The following is a 14,780-nucleotide window of genomic DNA, read 5'->3' as shown; positions in this document are numbered from 1 at the left end:
TGTTTAGAAGGTTTTAAAGTAAATCGCATAGGTGTGGGGCTTATAAGATGTATTGCAAGAAAGTAATTCCAATAAATTAATGCAGCTAGCAGACCCGCTCCATTTGTTGTGTCATCAGTGTTCATTCAGTCTGTATCTTTAGTTATATCAAAATATAAATGTATTCATTTAGTGGAGACTGTATGTTACATGTACTGCAGTTACAGGTTGTGTTACTGTGTAGTATAGGTAAACTACAAAGTCCTTATTTTTGTACAGCAGAACTCTAGCTCTAGCACAATGTAGAATATATTAGATGTTCAAAATTGCACAATAAAGGAACTTGGCAAACCAAATCTGAGATCTTGCTTCTTATTCAGATTTATGAGTGTTAGATTATTTCCTCAATGTTAGATGGTAAAATGAATTTTAGCCATAGATTTTCTTAAGAAAACTGCAAATTTCTGAGGTATCTGGTGTGTGGTGTCAGATATCTCAAATGTAGGTTCTTATTTGAGCAGATTAAAGCTTTGTGTTACAATCTGACGCTGATGAGGACTAGACAGTGCTTCCATTGTAGCTTGCAAATAATTAGCACAGTCTGCCAGCAAAATAAAGCTGATTCTTTCTGTAAACACACATAGCCCTGAAAAACTACGACATGCACAAAAAAAAAAAACATTTATAGTTTATTTACTTATCTGAAATATTTTACAAAAAAAGGACTGGAGATGTGTTGGTTTTAAGCTTCAGTGTGTCATATCTCACTGATTAAATTACAAAGTGGAAACTTGGTATATTTTCTGCAATGACCCTTCAGAGTAAAATCTAAATGCTAAAGTATTTCTTTCAGGGATGGCACTGATGAGTTCCCACTGTTCTTCAAGCTGTATCAATACATGAAGAATAATATGCGTGTGTGTGTAGACATACCTATTGTATATGGGCTACAGTATTCACTTGAAGATCAATAATGCTGAGTCTTAATCACTCATCACTTATTTTCTAAGCTCGTATTTACAGGCAAACTGCAGAAATGCATTTTGAAGAAATAGAATGTATAAAATGTATTAAAATTTTATCAAAAGAGAATCTTTTCAGAGGTATTATAGCAAAATCTCTTGTGATTTCCATTGTGCTTACTGCTTTAAATAGGCCTATGAATGAAATAGGCCTAAGAGTAAAAGAACTACAGTGCAAGGCCTCTCTTCTCAGAAGTTGGAGGAGCTCAGCTTTAAAGAACTGCCTAGTAGTCACATATTCCAAGTTGAGTGAAGGGTGGAGCTGTCTCTTAACTCTTATGTCCCTGGCTTTCAATTTGTATGTGACAGTTCATTACATTTGCATGTTGCAGTGATGTGGTAAGGTACAAGTACTGGCCTATGGACTTGCAGTCATGTATGCTTGTAGTGGGGGGTCATTTTATTTTTGTGTCAGGTAATGAACTCTGTTTTTTGAAAATGCTGTTGCTTTCTATGATGGTGATAAACTTTAACCTTCTATTGCAGTGGTAAAACTGATGTTAATACCCAGTGTGTTTTGTTGGGAAAATAAAATAATGCCCTATCAGGAAAGCCATTAGACTTGTAATTGTTAGCCGTGTATTTCTGAAACCAGGGTGCATGTTAACAGCTAGCAGGGTATCATGTGTCAGATCCATCACAGGTCTTTTTTGTTATGGAACCAAATTAACACCATGTTGAGTACGGTCTGTCATTTATTTCTTATATTAACAGAACTTAAAGCTGCCTTTTTATAAAACTGAGTATTTCAATCTTTTTAAGTTAAATTTGGACTGCACTTACAAAAAAAGTACTTCTGATTCCCAGAGATCATAAAGAAGCAGGGTGAAGGAGTGCCAGACTTAGTCCACGTGATGCGTACGTTAGCAACTGAGAGCATCCCAAACCTCCCGCCAGGGGGTGAATTGGCAAGCAAGTGAGTTCACATCAGTGTAAATGTGTTTTTATTATTATTATTATTTAAATCAAAACTTAACTGTAAGGCCACTCTTAAAAGTATGGGGAGGGAGGAAGGGCACAGGACAAATATGATCTGTTCTTCAATTGTTATTACTGAACTTTTCTGAATGAAAAGGGAAAGCATGAGAACAGAGTTAACTATGAATCACTGTTAAAAATTACATGTCAAAATGTAGTTTTGAGAAGGGCTGAGGGTTGTTTGTTTTTTTTTAAGGGTGGCCTGAGTGTCTCTGTTTCTGTAATTAATTGGGTTTCTTTGGGTGGGACGTGGTTTGAAGGTACAAAAATAATGTACTGCCTTTAGTAGCTACTTGGACATATGGTTCTGCTCTTCAAAAAGTTTTATGCGTATCATGTTTTGCTTGGCAGCTTTCTTTTCTTGTCTGTAGCTAAGGCAATGTGGTAACTGCTTAAAATTTTGCTTATGCACCTCTCTGCTTGTGTCAAACACAAAACCAGGATAGAAGTCTATCAAAAAGGTTAAGTAGAATTTTAAATAGGCTGTTTTTGTCCTTGAAGAGTTCAGTGCTGGTGCAGTGTGGTCTCAAGTTGATGTTCAGCAGTGAAGAAAGAAATGCACTTAGCTTTTTCCACAGCAAGTGCTTTTTGGTTCAGAAGGTCATTCATGGACTTGTACTGTGTATACTGAGCACATGTGATGTGTAGCGTTTATTTTTAATACTTCAGTGTGTAGTTTTTGTCTCGTTACATAGGAACTTGAAGTCTGTGGGCACGTAGAGGAATAAATGATAAGTGGGCTGTAAGGATGACTTCTACATAACAAAATTCTTCTTTTATGATGTCGGAAAAGAAGAGATGGCTATTATATATAAATAGTAGTGTCTATTTAGGATGCGTTACAGTCATCTTGAAGCATTGATGAGTCAGTTACTCATAAAAGATGGCATACAAGTTGTTTATCAAGCTGCTTTGGCTAGCAGTAGCTTTGTGGTTGTGAGGCAGTGCTGAAGTTGCTGAAGCAATTGACTTTGGTGGGATTATGTGCTTTAGTGATGTTATCTTGAATAGTGATTGACAGAAGTATGGATTGAATTGTGTTGTAGTGTAACTTGAAGCGATACTGACAATTGGGAAAGAAAACAATACCTTTCAAGTAACACGGCTTTATTTAGAATCAGCGATATCTATCTCAAGGAGGAGAACAACTTTGTATGTGCATTGTAGTTGGGGAATAATTGCTTGTTTTTATTTCTTTGAATTCAGCCTCTTCCATGCTGTATGATCATTCGCTAGATTTTCTGTGATGCTTGTACTGCTCTATGGCAGTACTTGACTTTTCGATGTTACAAGAAGATTATAAAGACTGCCATCTGCTTTTTCTTTTACTTCAAATGCACTCTTTTGTGTTTCTCTTGCATGTATTCATGAGCAGTTAAGAGGTGGCTTTGAGGTTGTATCTGAGTTGTAGCGTGCTATTTTGTCATACATGGTCCTGCACATGAGGGTATCTGGAAGAAAATTGCTTTTGATGTCCAATCTATTTTTCCTTTCCTTTACTCCTCTCTTTCCTTCCTGCTCTCTCTCCAAAATTCTTATGTGCTGGGTAAGGCAGAGGTGTCCCTTATCCTTCACTCTCCCTTTTTTTGTGTATTACTTTTCATGAAAAACCTCTTTAAGCCTTGTCATAATATACGTAGGTACTAGCACAGTGTTGGTTGGGCACACAGATGGCCATGGCATTCAACCTGTATCAGGTTCTCTGATTTCCCCCCCCCTTTGTTTTTTTTCCTCTTCTGAATGTTTGGTTGTGCTTCTCTTCTCTTGAATGCAAACTGCCTATTCAGCTTTCTTTTTCTTGAACTTGAGGGTTTTAAAGGATTGGGATAACTATGGTCGGTGTGTAATGGCACTTAGGACTAACTTGCAGTAAACTTGGTTCTGCAGATAGAAGATCTTTAAAAGTTTGCTTTTTAAATTACATTTTTCCTAAGCAGTTTGACTTAAAACACTGTATTTGTCTTTTTGGTTTTTTTTTTCTTTCTGATCTAGACGGAGTGTAATTGAAGCTGTGTATAACAGACTGAACCCCTACAGGAATGATGATACTGTAAGTATCTCTTCTATGGCATTCTTCCCTCCCACCCCAGTCACTGTATTTGTTTTGTAAAGAAATGTATTTCCAGTTCTTCTTTCCCCAAAAAAAAGAGCCATTTTGTGCCTTTGTGGTTGTTTTTGGGTACCTTCTGCTGATAGTAGAACTCCAGCATGGTTTACTTGTTGGTGTTGGAATTCCCTGATTTGTATCTTGCAAATGTGACACAGAAGTGAAATGCCTTCAAACATAAAGCTGTGCATTGGCTTTGAAACAGAGTGCTACTGTTTGGCAGTTCTCTCTCAGTACCTTTAGCCTAACAATGCCATAATGCTATCTGAAAAGGGGTGTATTTTGAATGTAAAACGTTCTGTTTAAGTTACTGTTCCACAAATGAATGTCAAACGTCTTCATTTTATGATGATGATGTTGGCAACTAGGATACAGGAATTTACATACTGAATAGTTGGCATGCAGCTCCTGCATTTTTACTCACTACTGCTTTTATTCTGCATCCTTACACTTGGAAAAGCATAACCATCTTAGTCTTTCATATTCTCCTTTGCTCCTTCTGGTTTTGAAGAAAAATCTGGGGGTGGTACTCTTGCAAAGAGTAATTTTAGCGATCTTGGCTTTTGTACTACACCTCCGTGCCAACTGTTCTTCCTCTTGGTTTGTAATGCATTCTGTGTGCAAGTTTGAATGAAGGGTGCAGAAATTGAATGCTAAGAAGTTGTCGTATGTGGCATTGCTAAAGACTTAATTAGCCTCTTCCCTCTCAAAAGAATCAGTAAGACAGTACTTTGAAAGAAGAGTAATACTTCTATCTCCTGCAGTCTCTGTAACAATAGGGATGTGCAGCTGTAGAAGTACCAGCTGAGACCATTGTCCAAGCCCATCATGTCACTTTGCTATTGAGAGAAGATAGTACTTAATGCTGAAACAACCCCAAATTGCCACTGTACGTAAGCAGTTTGCTCTGCTGGCTGTGCTACTGATTTAACTGTTGGTTCAGCTAGCAAGCTGCGGCCATGCTTAGTCATGTTAACATGTATACCCAACTTAGTGGAACAGATGAGGCAGTTAGATTACGCCAAATGTAGAACAAACTAAGTGAGGGGAGAGGAAACAGTTACAAAGTAAAATGATTAAATACCACTAGAAGTTCACCATTTGGTCTGTGTTAAGATGTGTTTTCTTTTAACTGATAGCAGGAATTAATTAAACATTTTTCCAGAGTGGTTCCATTTCTCAGCTATACAAAACCCTCCATAGTCTGGGGGCCTAAATGGACCTAATTTAAGGGTTACTCAGATATTGGATGCATGGATGTAGTGATGTGCAGCATGACCATGATGTTATGATTTAGAGCCGACTATGTCTTTGATTCCAATTCTATATTGCAGAATTTTTTTTCTCCTTGCAGACTTATTACAATTCAACATTAATGTTTCTAGCATTACTTACTGAAACTACGCTTTCCTATTTAACCTTAAATTATGACAGGTAAAATTGATCGGATTTACAATAAAGTATTGGTTAATGACTGTCTTCCTATGCAGTGAGAAAGGACTGAAATATCAAATAATAATAATAGCACAAGGCACATCCTGGCCTTTTAATGTGCCAATGTAGAAAAGATATGCATTTACATTACTTCTAACTATTCTGGGAATGCTTGTAAGTACTATTCCTGGGATATTATTGTCAGTAAGCAGTTGAGAAAAAACTTGATGAGATTTTGAAATGTTTGCTACATAGTGTTTCATTAATTGTGTATGTTTTTCTAGATGCCTCTTGAATGTTGTTTCTGCTATTTCTGAAAGGAGAGAGAAAACAGGCTCCTAAAATGATTCAAGCTTTTTCCCTTTTCAGTCTGGATTATCCAGAAACTGCTGTAAATATGGGCACTCCAGACTTTAAAGGGCTCCTTCTTTTTTCTTTAAGGATTCTGCCTCAACTGATGATATGTGGTAAAACTGCTCATCTAGCTGTGGAGTTCACGTTTCATTCTTCAAATGAAAGTGCAGCCCAACCTCAGTGACCCTTCTTAACATCCATCCTCAATACTAATTAAAGAAGGGAGTACGATGTGTTGGTGAGAGTGACTGCAGCAGAAAACTACAGCAGTACGACATCTAGCCCAGGAACTGATCTTTTTTTTTGTAAAACAGACTTCTGTAAACGTGATTTCAAACCATAATCCATGTTGTAAATCAGACTCCAGCAATTTATGTTGTATGATTTTGTTTGTTTTTTGGTTTTTTTTTTGTAAAGTGCAATTGTCTTTGTACAAAATGCTCATATTTAATTATGAACTGCTTTAAATCACTACAAAGGTTAGAAGAAATGTTTGACTTGTGTGATGCAACAATATATATCCCTTTAAATTCATGTTGTGGTTTTGGATTGCAAGGAGCAGCAGCCTAGCCAGCTAGGTGCTCAGGAGGTGCACAAAACTGTAAAGATAACGTTTTGTCTTCTATGAGAGCTGATCCTGTGGGTGATTTTCCCAAAATCACAGTAGTGAATTTGCTTGGCAATGTGAAAACAAGAGAGTAGTGCACGTTCTTCAACAGGCGGATCTTGTTTTCTCAGAGGTACTCCTGCTCTCACATTGAGTTGAAGGGAGTTCTGATTTCGGCTTTGGTGGGAGTTAAATCATGCCCTATTAATAGCATCATGCGTTCATAAGCATATGAACCTCGAGATTAGAATGCCTCGATTCTCTGCACCTCTTTCCATTAACCCTTACCTGGAAGTACGAATCACTGAGCACAAACAGGCAGCTTTCTACATACCGTAGGAGCCTGCAGCATTTTTACAATCTTAATTGGCTGGATCTGCTGCTGTTCCAAGTGAAATACTTTGAATTCCATTTTATCAATAAAGCTTGGTTTAACAAACAAGAAATTTATCCATAGATGTGTAATTCCTTTTTTTTTTCCTGCCTTTTAAAATGTCAGTGCCATTGTAAATGATCTTTTACACGTGGAAGAATATTTTTATTAATTGGTAGCCCATTTTTGAGATGGGAAGAGTTTTGATGATTGCCCAAGAAATAGCCATATGCTAGAGGATGAAGTGGGATTAATCTGTGACCCTGTTTTTTTAACAAGTATGGATTTTTTTCAGGCTGCTTCTTTACTCCCCACTGAAGATGTGCGTTGGTTTGAATTTGCCTACTGTTTGATAAAAATACATTTGTCAGAGCCTGACAATCTTTAACATTTTATGGCGTGTGTTTTTTAATTGACCCACTTACTTACAATGAGAGACTAGTGGTTAAACAGTACTTGTGAGTAGAGATATAGCATGTTGATAATATCTAACTGTTTGTTGTTGAAAATTCTAATTTAAAGTTTTATAAGAGAATCAGCTAAGTTGATTTAAGGTTAGCTTTCTCCCATTGAACATGCAAAATTAAGTTCTAAAGTCAGTCGTGTTTGCAGAACTGCTGTTTTGTGCACCTTGTATTGTCCTTTTGGTTGAGAGTATTGTGTTTAATATGTAGTTTACTCATTTAGTAGGCAGATTCCCCAAAAGGAAAATCAGTAAAGCAAGTAGACTGTAACATTTACTGCAGTGAAACAGAATCAAAATGTGGTGTATAATTATTTTGATAGGAAAACGTAGTACAATGCATTTTGCTATGTGTCTTTCCCTAACTTTGAAATATACATATTTGTATATATAGCCTTAAAACTAATGCAGAGTTAGGGAACACTGAACAGTGCAAAAGTAACTTATAGTGTCTTGGAACTAAGTATAGTATATACCAGCAAAGTTTTCTTTTTATCCCTCTTGTCTGTGTGGGGTGCTTAAACGTAACTTCATTGTATTCAGTTTGTAATCTGTTGGAGCATGAATGAAGAAAACATAAGCACTATTTGTATTTATAAATTTCTAGCAATTTTTGCTTAACGAACCAGTTCCTTCCCTACCTATGAATAAATGCTTAAAATGTCTAATTTTGTTGTAGAGTGCAAAACTATAATAACGTTAAGTGATAGCTTCACAGGCACCTAATTAACAGGTGTATGTAATGATACGTGGCGTGTTAGTGCAGAAAGCTAAACGCAATTTAGGACTAGGCAGATAATGGTTCTGTCCTTTTTCATATAGACTGAAGCTTAGCTTTGGAAACTGCAAAACCTTGAACTGGACTGTGGAAACCTTTTCAGTTTCGAACTTGTAAAAAAATCGGAAGCAAAACTGTGGTGTGTAAAGCCATAATTCGTAGTCACTTAAACTGTCTCGGTGACAGACTTGTACAGTTGAAGCCTCTTCCTGTGAGGCCTCCTGAAGGTCAGGAAGAACGTACCTCTGCTGTTGTGACAGGTGCTGGAACTGGGTTTGAGGGCAGTGGCAGAAAGCCCGTTTCAGGCCTTTCTCCCTCCCGCCTACGTTCAGCGTTTTGAAGAGGTCAGAGCACTGAATCTATTCTGTGTGCACAAACACTGCCGTTTTAGATACAGATTTTGATTACAAAACACACTAACGATGTCAAGCATCCTAGAAAAGAGGCAAGCTGTACTTTTCACTGCTCTGAAAAGAAAAAGGCACTTTTGCACGTTTGTGCATCTCCTTCTTGCACCAGAAACTTTTCTGTAATGCTAAAAATGTTAGCACCTCAGGGGCAAGGCAGCAATTTGTTTCGGAAGTATTGTGTGCTATTTATTTCCCTCGTGGAAAAAGATTCCTGTGGGACAAAAATGAAAACTGTGTGATGCTTAAGAGATGTATTTTTAAATACATGTTCAAATAGGATGGTCCCAGTTTGCTTGGGGTTTTTGGGGTTTTTTTTGTCTGTTTTAAACAGAATCAAAAACTTGGAAATTATATTTGTAAAGCTACTTCTCTTCGTGCAACTTTGTTCTCCTTCTACATTTAACAGCTTCACTGGCTTCGGTTTTCTGTGAGTTTTGTTACAGTCGGATTCAATGTTTCACTGGTCGTTCTGGGAAAATACCTGTACTGCTTTATAGTCAACTGTTTCAAATAATTCTCACTAATTCAGCATTGAAATATGTTCAAGACAGAAGCTGCTTCTAAAGCATGTTTTAAAACCAGTGTTGGATTAACTAAGTGTGATTACGTTAAGCAGGCCCCCAGACTTGCAAGGCTTTGTAAATCCGTTGTATCAGTCGCATCCTGGTACCCACAGTGGGCACAGATCAGCAGGTCCTGAGCAAGCAGCGGCCTTTCAGCTCGCCTGCACTTCTGTAGTCTGTAAGCAGCTCTGCAGAACCCCTGGTGCGTGGCCAGCACTCTGCAATCTCCAACAGAAGTCAGGATGGGAGATGGGAAGTTGTTATTAACCTATGCTGAATTGTGGTAATTCTAGGTTGTCTCATGCTAGCGAGATGCCTGCAGAATATTAAGCAGCAGGGGAGGAATTGTAGCACTGACCTTGGTGGTTCATGCAGGTGCCAGAGTTGTTCATCTTAACGTGTGCTCAGGATACTGACTTGAATGACAATTAAATTGTTTACTATGAAACTGATGCCGTCTCAGCTGTATAGGTTAAAATCTGAGCCATTCTGCTTAGTTCAAGAATTGGAAACTTTGAGGTGATTTAGTAAAACTGGGGAATAGTTTGCACTGTAGTTGATACCCCGATAAGCACCTCATTTTGACTTGTTGCACTGGGATAATACAGGCTTCCTATTGCATTTTGGCTTTTTAATAATTTATAAACTAAGGATATGGTTTCATGGTCAACTAATATCAAGACTGAGCTGCTGCTGTAAGTTTCCTTCTACTGCCCGCTTTGTGTCAGTGAAATAGTTATGAGAGGGAGAGAAAAACTCTGCCCTTCAGCTTGGCTAAATGGGTGTTCCAAGTACCTGGTGCTGGGAAGGCAGGGCTGTGAGTAGCACTCCTTAGCCACACATGGGGAAATCAGAGCCCCAGTGCAGATAAGTGATGGACCTACATAGGAAATATCAAAGCCTTTGTAGATCTTTCTCCACACTGTGCTTAAGACATATATTTTACCCTGGTCAGCGTTCTTTTTCTTGAAACTGGAATCATGAAGCTTTGAGTTTAATGTCTTGTATGGGAGCTCCATGCTGACAAATGTACTTTTTGTTAACTATCTCTATTTATATTCAGTTCTGTCCCAAGAGGGAGGCAGCGTGGCTGTCACAATTAGGTTAATGAAAAGGCTCTTAGAGTCGACCTTATTTCAGTGTACAGCAGGATTTCATCATGTTAAGATGTTCGCTTGAATTTCTACACGTGCATTCTTGAACTGCTTTATGGCCAAATGACTTGGTACATTTAAATATCTTCATATTTAAGCTTGGCCATTCCAGTAATAGGTGAACCTTTAGTCATCAAATATTACCCTTTTTCCTCATAATTGGGCAAATAGAAGATTTTAATAAAAACCTGACGTGCCTGGCTTAGATTAAGAAGCAGCAGAACTGGGTAGAGCTGGGGAGCTGTACTTTACAGCTCTATTTCCTTAGGAATTGGAATTGTTACTCCGTGCCAAGCTTCTGGAGGTGTAAAAATGTCTTCAGGATAACTGGTATCACTCCTTGTTCCTGCAGCTGTGTCCATTTGAGATGGTGACGACCCAAGCCTTCATATGACATTACAGGGTGCAAAGTCCCTTCTAGGCTGGATAGATTTTTAACTCTTTAAATGGCAAGAGGAGGCTCCACATGTTATAGTGCATAAAATGAATGCAGTTCCTAGAGTGAGCCATTAAAATACATAAAAATAGAGTGAAATTTGCAGGTGGCAATCTGGGCTGAGTATTTTGGAATAGAGCAGTGTTGATCAGAGGCTGCAGCCTTCTGGTGAGCTCTGCAGTGCTTGCACAGTCTGCAGCTCAGACATCGCCTTTAGAAGCTTTTTGTACCCTTGTTTTGTTTCCATACTGGTGTTGCTTTGTGAGTGCGGCAGTCACCTGGGCCGTGGTGTTTGGTCGTAGGAGCTCAAGAGGCTGCAGGAGAACTTAGAGCTTTTGTTTACAGTCATAGACAGCTGAGTGCTTTCAAGTACAAAAGGAACAGAAAGCATGCTGAAAACACGGTTTACATCATCTCCTGCTGAAAATGAATTTCCAGGAGAATCTTCCAAAATTCATTTAGTACATGAAAAAGTCAGGCACTTTAATCTGATCGTGTTGCAGTTGTTGACTTACAGCAAGCCATCTCTTTATTTCATTTTCTTTTCAGGTAGCAGTAAAACAGTTTTTTCCTTATCCTGCAGGCACTGTTACACTAGAGATCTTTGCTTCTCTGCTAAGGGTCCAGGAGTGGTCGTGGTGTCTTAGGAAAAGGGCTTCTTAGGAGAGAGCCTTTGAAATCATAGAGTTTTGGTGGTGGGCTTAATATAAAGAATGCCTTCTGTAGCATTAGTGATGTTGTTCGACTCTGGAAATATCCAAACTTCGGTGAGATGGGATGGTAGGTCAGACTTCAGGATTATGTATGCTTCTATGGCTAACCAAATCAGTGTGCTTAACTCGTTCTGATTCCTGTCTGAATGCTTTTTAAAATACCTTTTGTGTTGAAATAAAAAGAAAAAACACAATAATAATAATAATGAGAGGGAGGAAACCAATGCTCCTTACTACTGTATAACCAGTAATTTGTTTGCAAGGATGAGTGCTGTGACAGTTGCATTTTTCCCTAAGAGCACTGCATCCACACTTCTCAGCTCAATAGCACTGAGCCAAACCCGCAGTTCACGTGTGCTTCCATTAACTGTGCGGCTCCGAACAGCTGATGGAACCTGTGCTCTTGATGGCTGAAGTAGGCAGGACTCTTGACATGCATTGTGAGCGAGCCTCCAACGCAAAGGAGCTGCTGTTGTGATTTCTCTTGGGAAGCATCTTTGTGAATTAAAATGAGAAAGCAGACTTGCAGGTCAGAAAACGTTACATACTTTAACTTCTCTTGATGCCTGTAGACTGAGGTCTTCGGAGTTTCATTTGTATCACTGAGTTCAACTCAGTTTGAGCAATGGGAAATACCAGTTGCCAATTTCATTTTCACTGTTGGGTTTTCAGGCTGCAGTGCGACATGTTAGTTTACACTGCAAGGGAAAATAGAACTGAAGTGATCTTAGGAAAGTGGAAGTTAACAACAGCCTGCTGATGGTGGTGGAGAGTCACTCCCAGCACGTAGAGCTTGCACAAGTATCGTTGCAGCCACGGCTGTCCCAGTTTTGTTGGAGCTAAATGTAATCATTATTTGGATTTGGTTTAGAAAAAGATTTCAAAGCCGAAGGGGAGGAAGGTGGCAGTCCTAAAGCAGAGCGGTAGATTAACTACAATTAATAATGTCTTAATTCTTTGAGTATTCAAGTCAGCAGGTTTTTTTGTTGGTTTTTTTTTTCCTTTTAAAACATCAGAAGGACAAAATTTAAGAGGTTCCGGTCTTTCATGTACTGCTTTTGGCTTTAAGAATAAAAGGATGGAACCCAGAATGAATTAGTTGGGATGGGAATGCAAAAAGGCCCTAAACCCCTAGGAACAAATGTGCTGAATCTGCAGAGCATCGTTTCCATGTCCATTAATGGAACTACTGAAAACATCAGTGCTGGCGTTTTAGGGAGCTTTTGTTCTTGCTGAGTGTTTGATGCTGGACTCTCAAGTCTGCTGAGTGTGAAACTTTCAGACATGTAAATAGGAAGCTGGGCGTTATGTGATGGCCCCCAGTCTGCAAGGTGCTGGAGGAGCCATTCCCATGCCTTCTGCTTGCTGCCATAGGAACAGCTTGATGCTGGACACTGGGATTTCCTACAGTCCGTTGCTGGTGTTGTGATTCACAATGACCACAAGTACCAAGAGTTAAGTTGTGTTTATTAACCAGATCTAACTTTTTGGTGCCAGGAATCAAGTCTGTAGAGCGAGTGCTGAGTTCTGCAGGTGTTGGTAGCTAATCGTGCCAGGCAGTTCAGTGCTCAAATAACTGAATCACTGCTGACAAGGGGTTAATAGGAGACACAAGCCTAGGTTCTCCTGGCCAGGGGATTTGGGTATTTGAGAAGTGAGTCGATAGCATTTCCAGAACCGGCTGCTTCATTCATGTTTCAAAGCAAAGATTTTGGTTCTTAGCATCTGTCTTGTTACTAAGCCTATGTACCAACATGCTGAATTAGAGAGTTTTCTCCTGTCTCCTCACAGCGTTAACTCCACGTTGTACCATGAAAGTCTCGTCCGCAGTGACAAGCTGTGCCTGTCTTTTTAGAAGGTTCATCACCTCTTTATATCTATTTTGTGGAAAGTGTAACTTTTTCATTGATGACTTGTATAAATGTGTGTTACAAATGGAGAGATTTAAGCTTGAAAAGCATGTTTGCGGAATACACAGCTTCATTATGGAATTTATAAATTTAACAGAGTAATATACCAGAGCATAACTATTTTCCTTAAGTAGAATGTATAACAATATATAATAATTTATTCTCCACGTAGTTCACCGATATTTACAGTTTTACACAATTCAAACTGTGTGTTTACAGAAAGTTCAATAAATGTATATTTTGTACTATGTACAGATTCCTGGTCCCAAAGAAAATGTGTGAACTTAGTTTCTAACTTAACTTTTGAGATTGTACCTTTCTCTTTTTTTTTCTCTCCTTTGGTTTGGAATCAGTTGAACGAACTGCATTACGCCTGTTGACGGTGGAGGCTTGCTTTGGAGTGAATGGGAATTGGAAATATTTCTAATCTACGAAAGTGATTCCACTAAATAAAACAGGCAATGACACTGTGTGTGTGTATTTGGTATGCTCTAAACCATCTTCACGTCTGCTTTGTTGTCACTAAATTACAAGCTGGCTATCAGGCCTCGTTCTGTTTCCTGTTTCAAATAGAAGATGAAGCACTTATTCTCACCACTTGTTAATTATGGAAGTAAAAATCCCCCTCTTCCATGTTAAAATTCCAAGACCAAGCAGTGCACAGCTCCAGCCCTGGTCTTCCTAAGATATCACCTCATCTGGGGTCGTCAGGAGAGCAGGGGATGATCAGGACGCCCAACATCTGGAAGACCAACTCACACTGGAGCAAGATATATTTGAGCCTTGTGTCCTGAGTCAGTACCATAGAATACAGAGCAGACTGTTGTAATTTGCAGAATATAAGGATGCTACAGGAAAAGGCTGAATGTGGCTCTGGGCAGCCTGGTCTGGTGGTTGGCGACCCTGCAAATAGCATTGGGGTTGGAACTAAATGATCATTGTGGTCCTTTCAACCCAGGCCATTCTATGAAAAGATAAATCCACTGTTTTTAGCCTGAGTGATTTGGAGAGAGAACGGCCTTATACACTGTCTCCTTCGAAGTCTTTTCTCTGAGCAGAGAGCTGGTAGGGTCCTTAGGAGAGCCATATGAGTCACAGTAGGGAAGGGACAGGTGGGCATTCTGCTGCACCTGCGAGCTGGAAAAAGGATTTTAATCTAAGGATTAAAAATCAAACCTACTGGTTTTGCTACTTGTCCAGAAAAATTAGGAGATGTTCTCTGTGTGTTTAATAACTAAAATTGCTGTGATACAACTGAGTATTAGCTTTGGTTCACACAAATCAAGCAAACGTGGGAGACAAAGTGCATCCCTTTGTTTTCTACTTGAAAGCTTATGGAAAATGCTTCATCCCATGGAATTGGGTGTTTTAGTTTAATTTTTCCTCAAACGAAAGGAATAATTCACCCCTGACTAACATTGTTGGTTCATGTAAGTGCTTTTTTAATGCTTGGTGCATAACCATAGCCTTGAATGTCACTAGTGGTGTTTGGAGAGATG

The 14,780-nt window shown here is 38.9% G+C and overlaps 1 protein-coding gene across 4 annotated transcripts in view; it reads left to right on the top strand.

Annotated features, from left to right (window-relative positions):
* The window catches only part of PPM1A (protein phosphatase, Mg2+/Mn2+ dependent 1A), a 32,866-nt gene extending 19,115 nt beyond the window's left edge, over positions 1-13,751 (top strand). The window contains exons 4-6 of one of the 4 annotated variants that reach the window (XM_015865753.2): positions 1,809-1,917; positions 3,972-4,029; positions 5,962-13,751. In XM_015865753.2, the coding sequence (XP_015721239.1) occupies positions 1,809-1,917; positions 3,972-4,029; positions 5,962-5,991 (197 nt within the window). In that variant the 3' untranslated portion in view covers positions 5,992-13,751. The other 3 variants (XM_015865751.2, XM_032444623.1, XM_015865754.2) reach the window with 3 other exon arrangements.
* The last annotated feature ends 1,029 nt before the right edge of the window (positions 13,752-14,780 follow it).

Source organism: Coturnix japonica, chromosome 5 (assembly GCF_001577835.2).
Source record: "Coturnix japonica isolate 7356 chromosome 5, Coturnix japonica 2.1, whole genome shotgun sequence".
NCBI lineage: Eukaryota > Metazoa > Chordata > Aves > Galliformes > Phasianidae > Coturnix > Coturnix japonica.
Note: the sequence above shows the minus strand (reverse complement) of the source record. Positions and strands in the feature narration are given on the sequence as shown.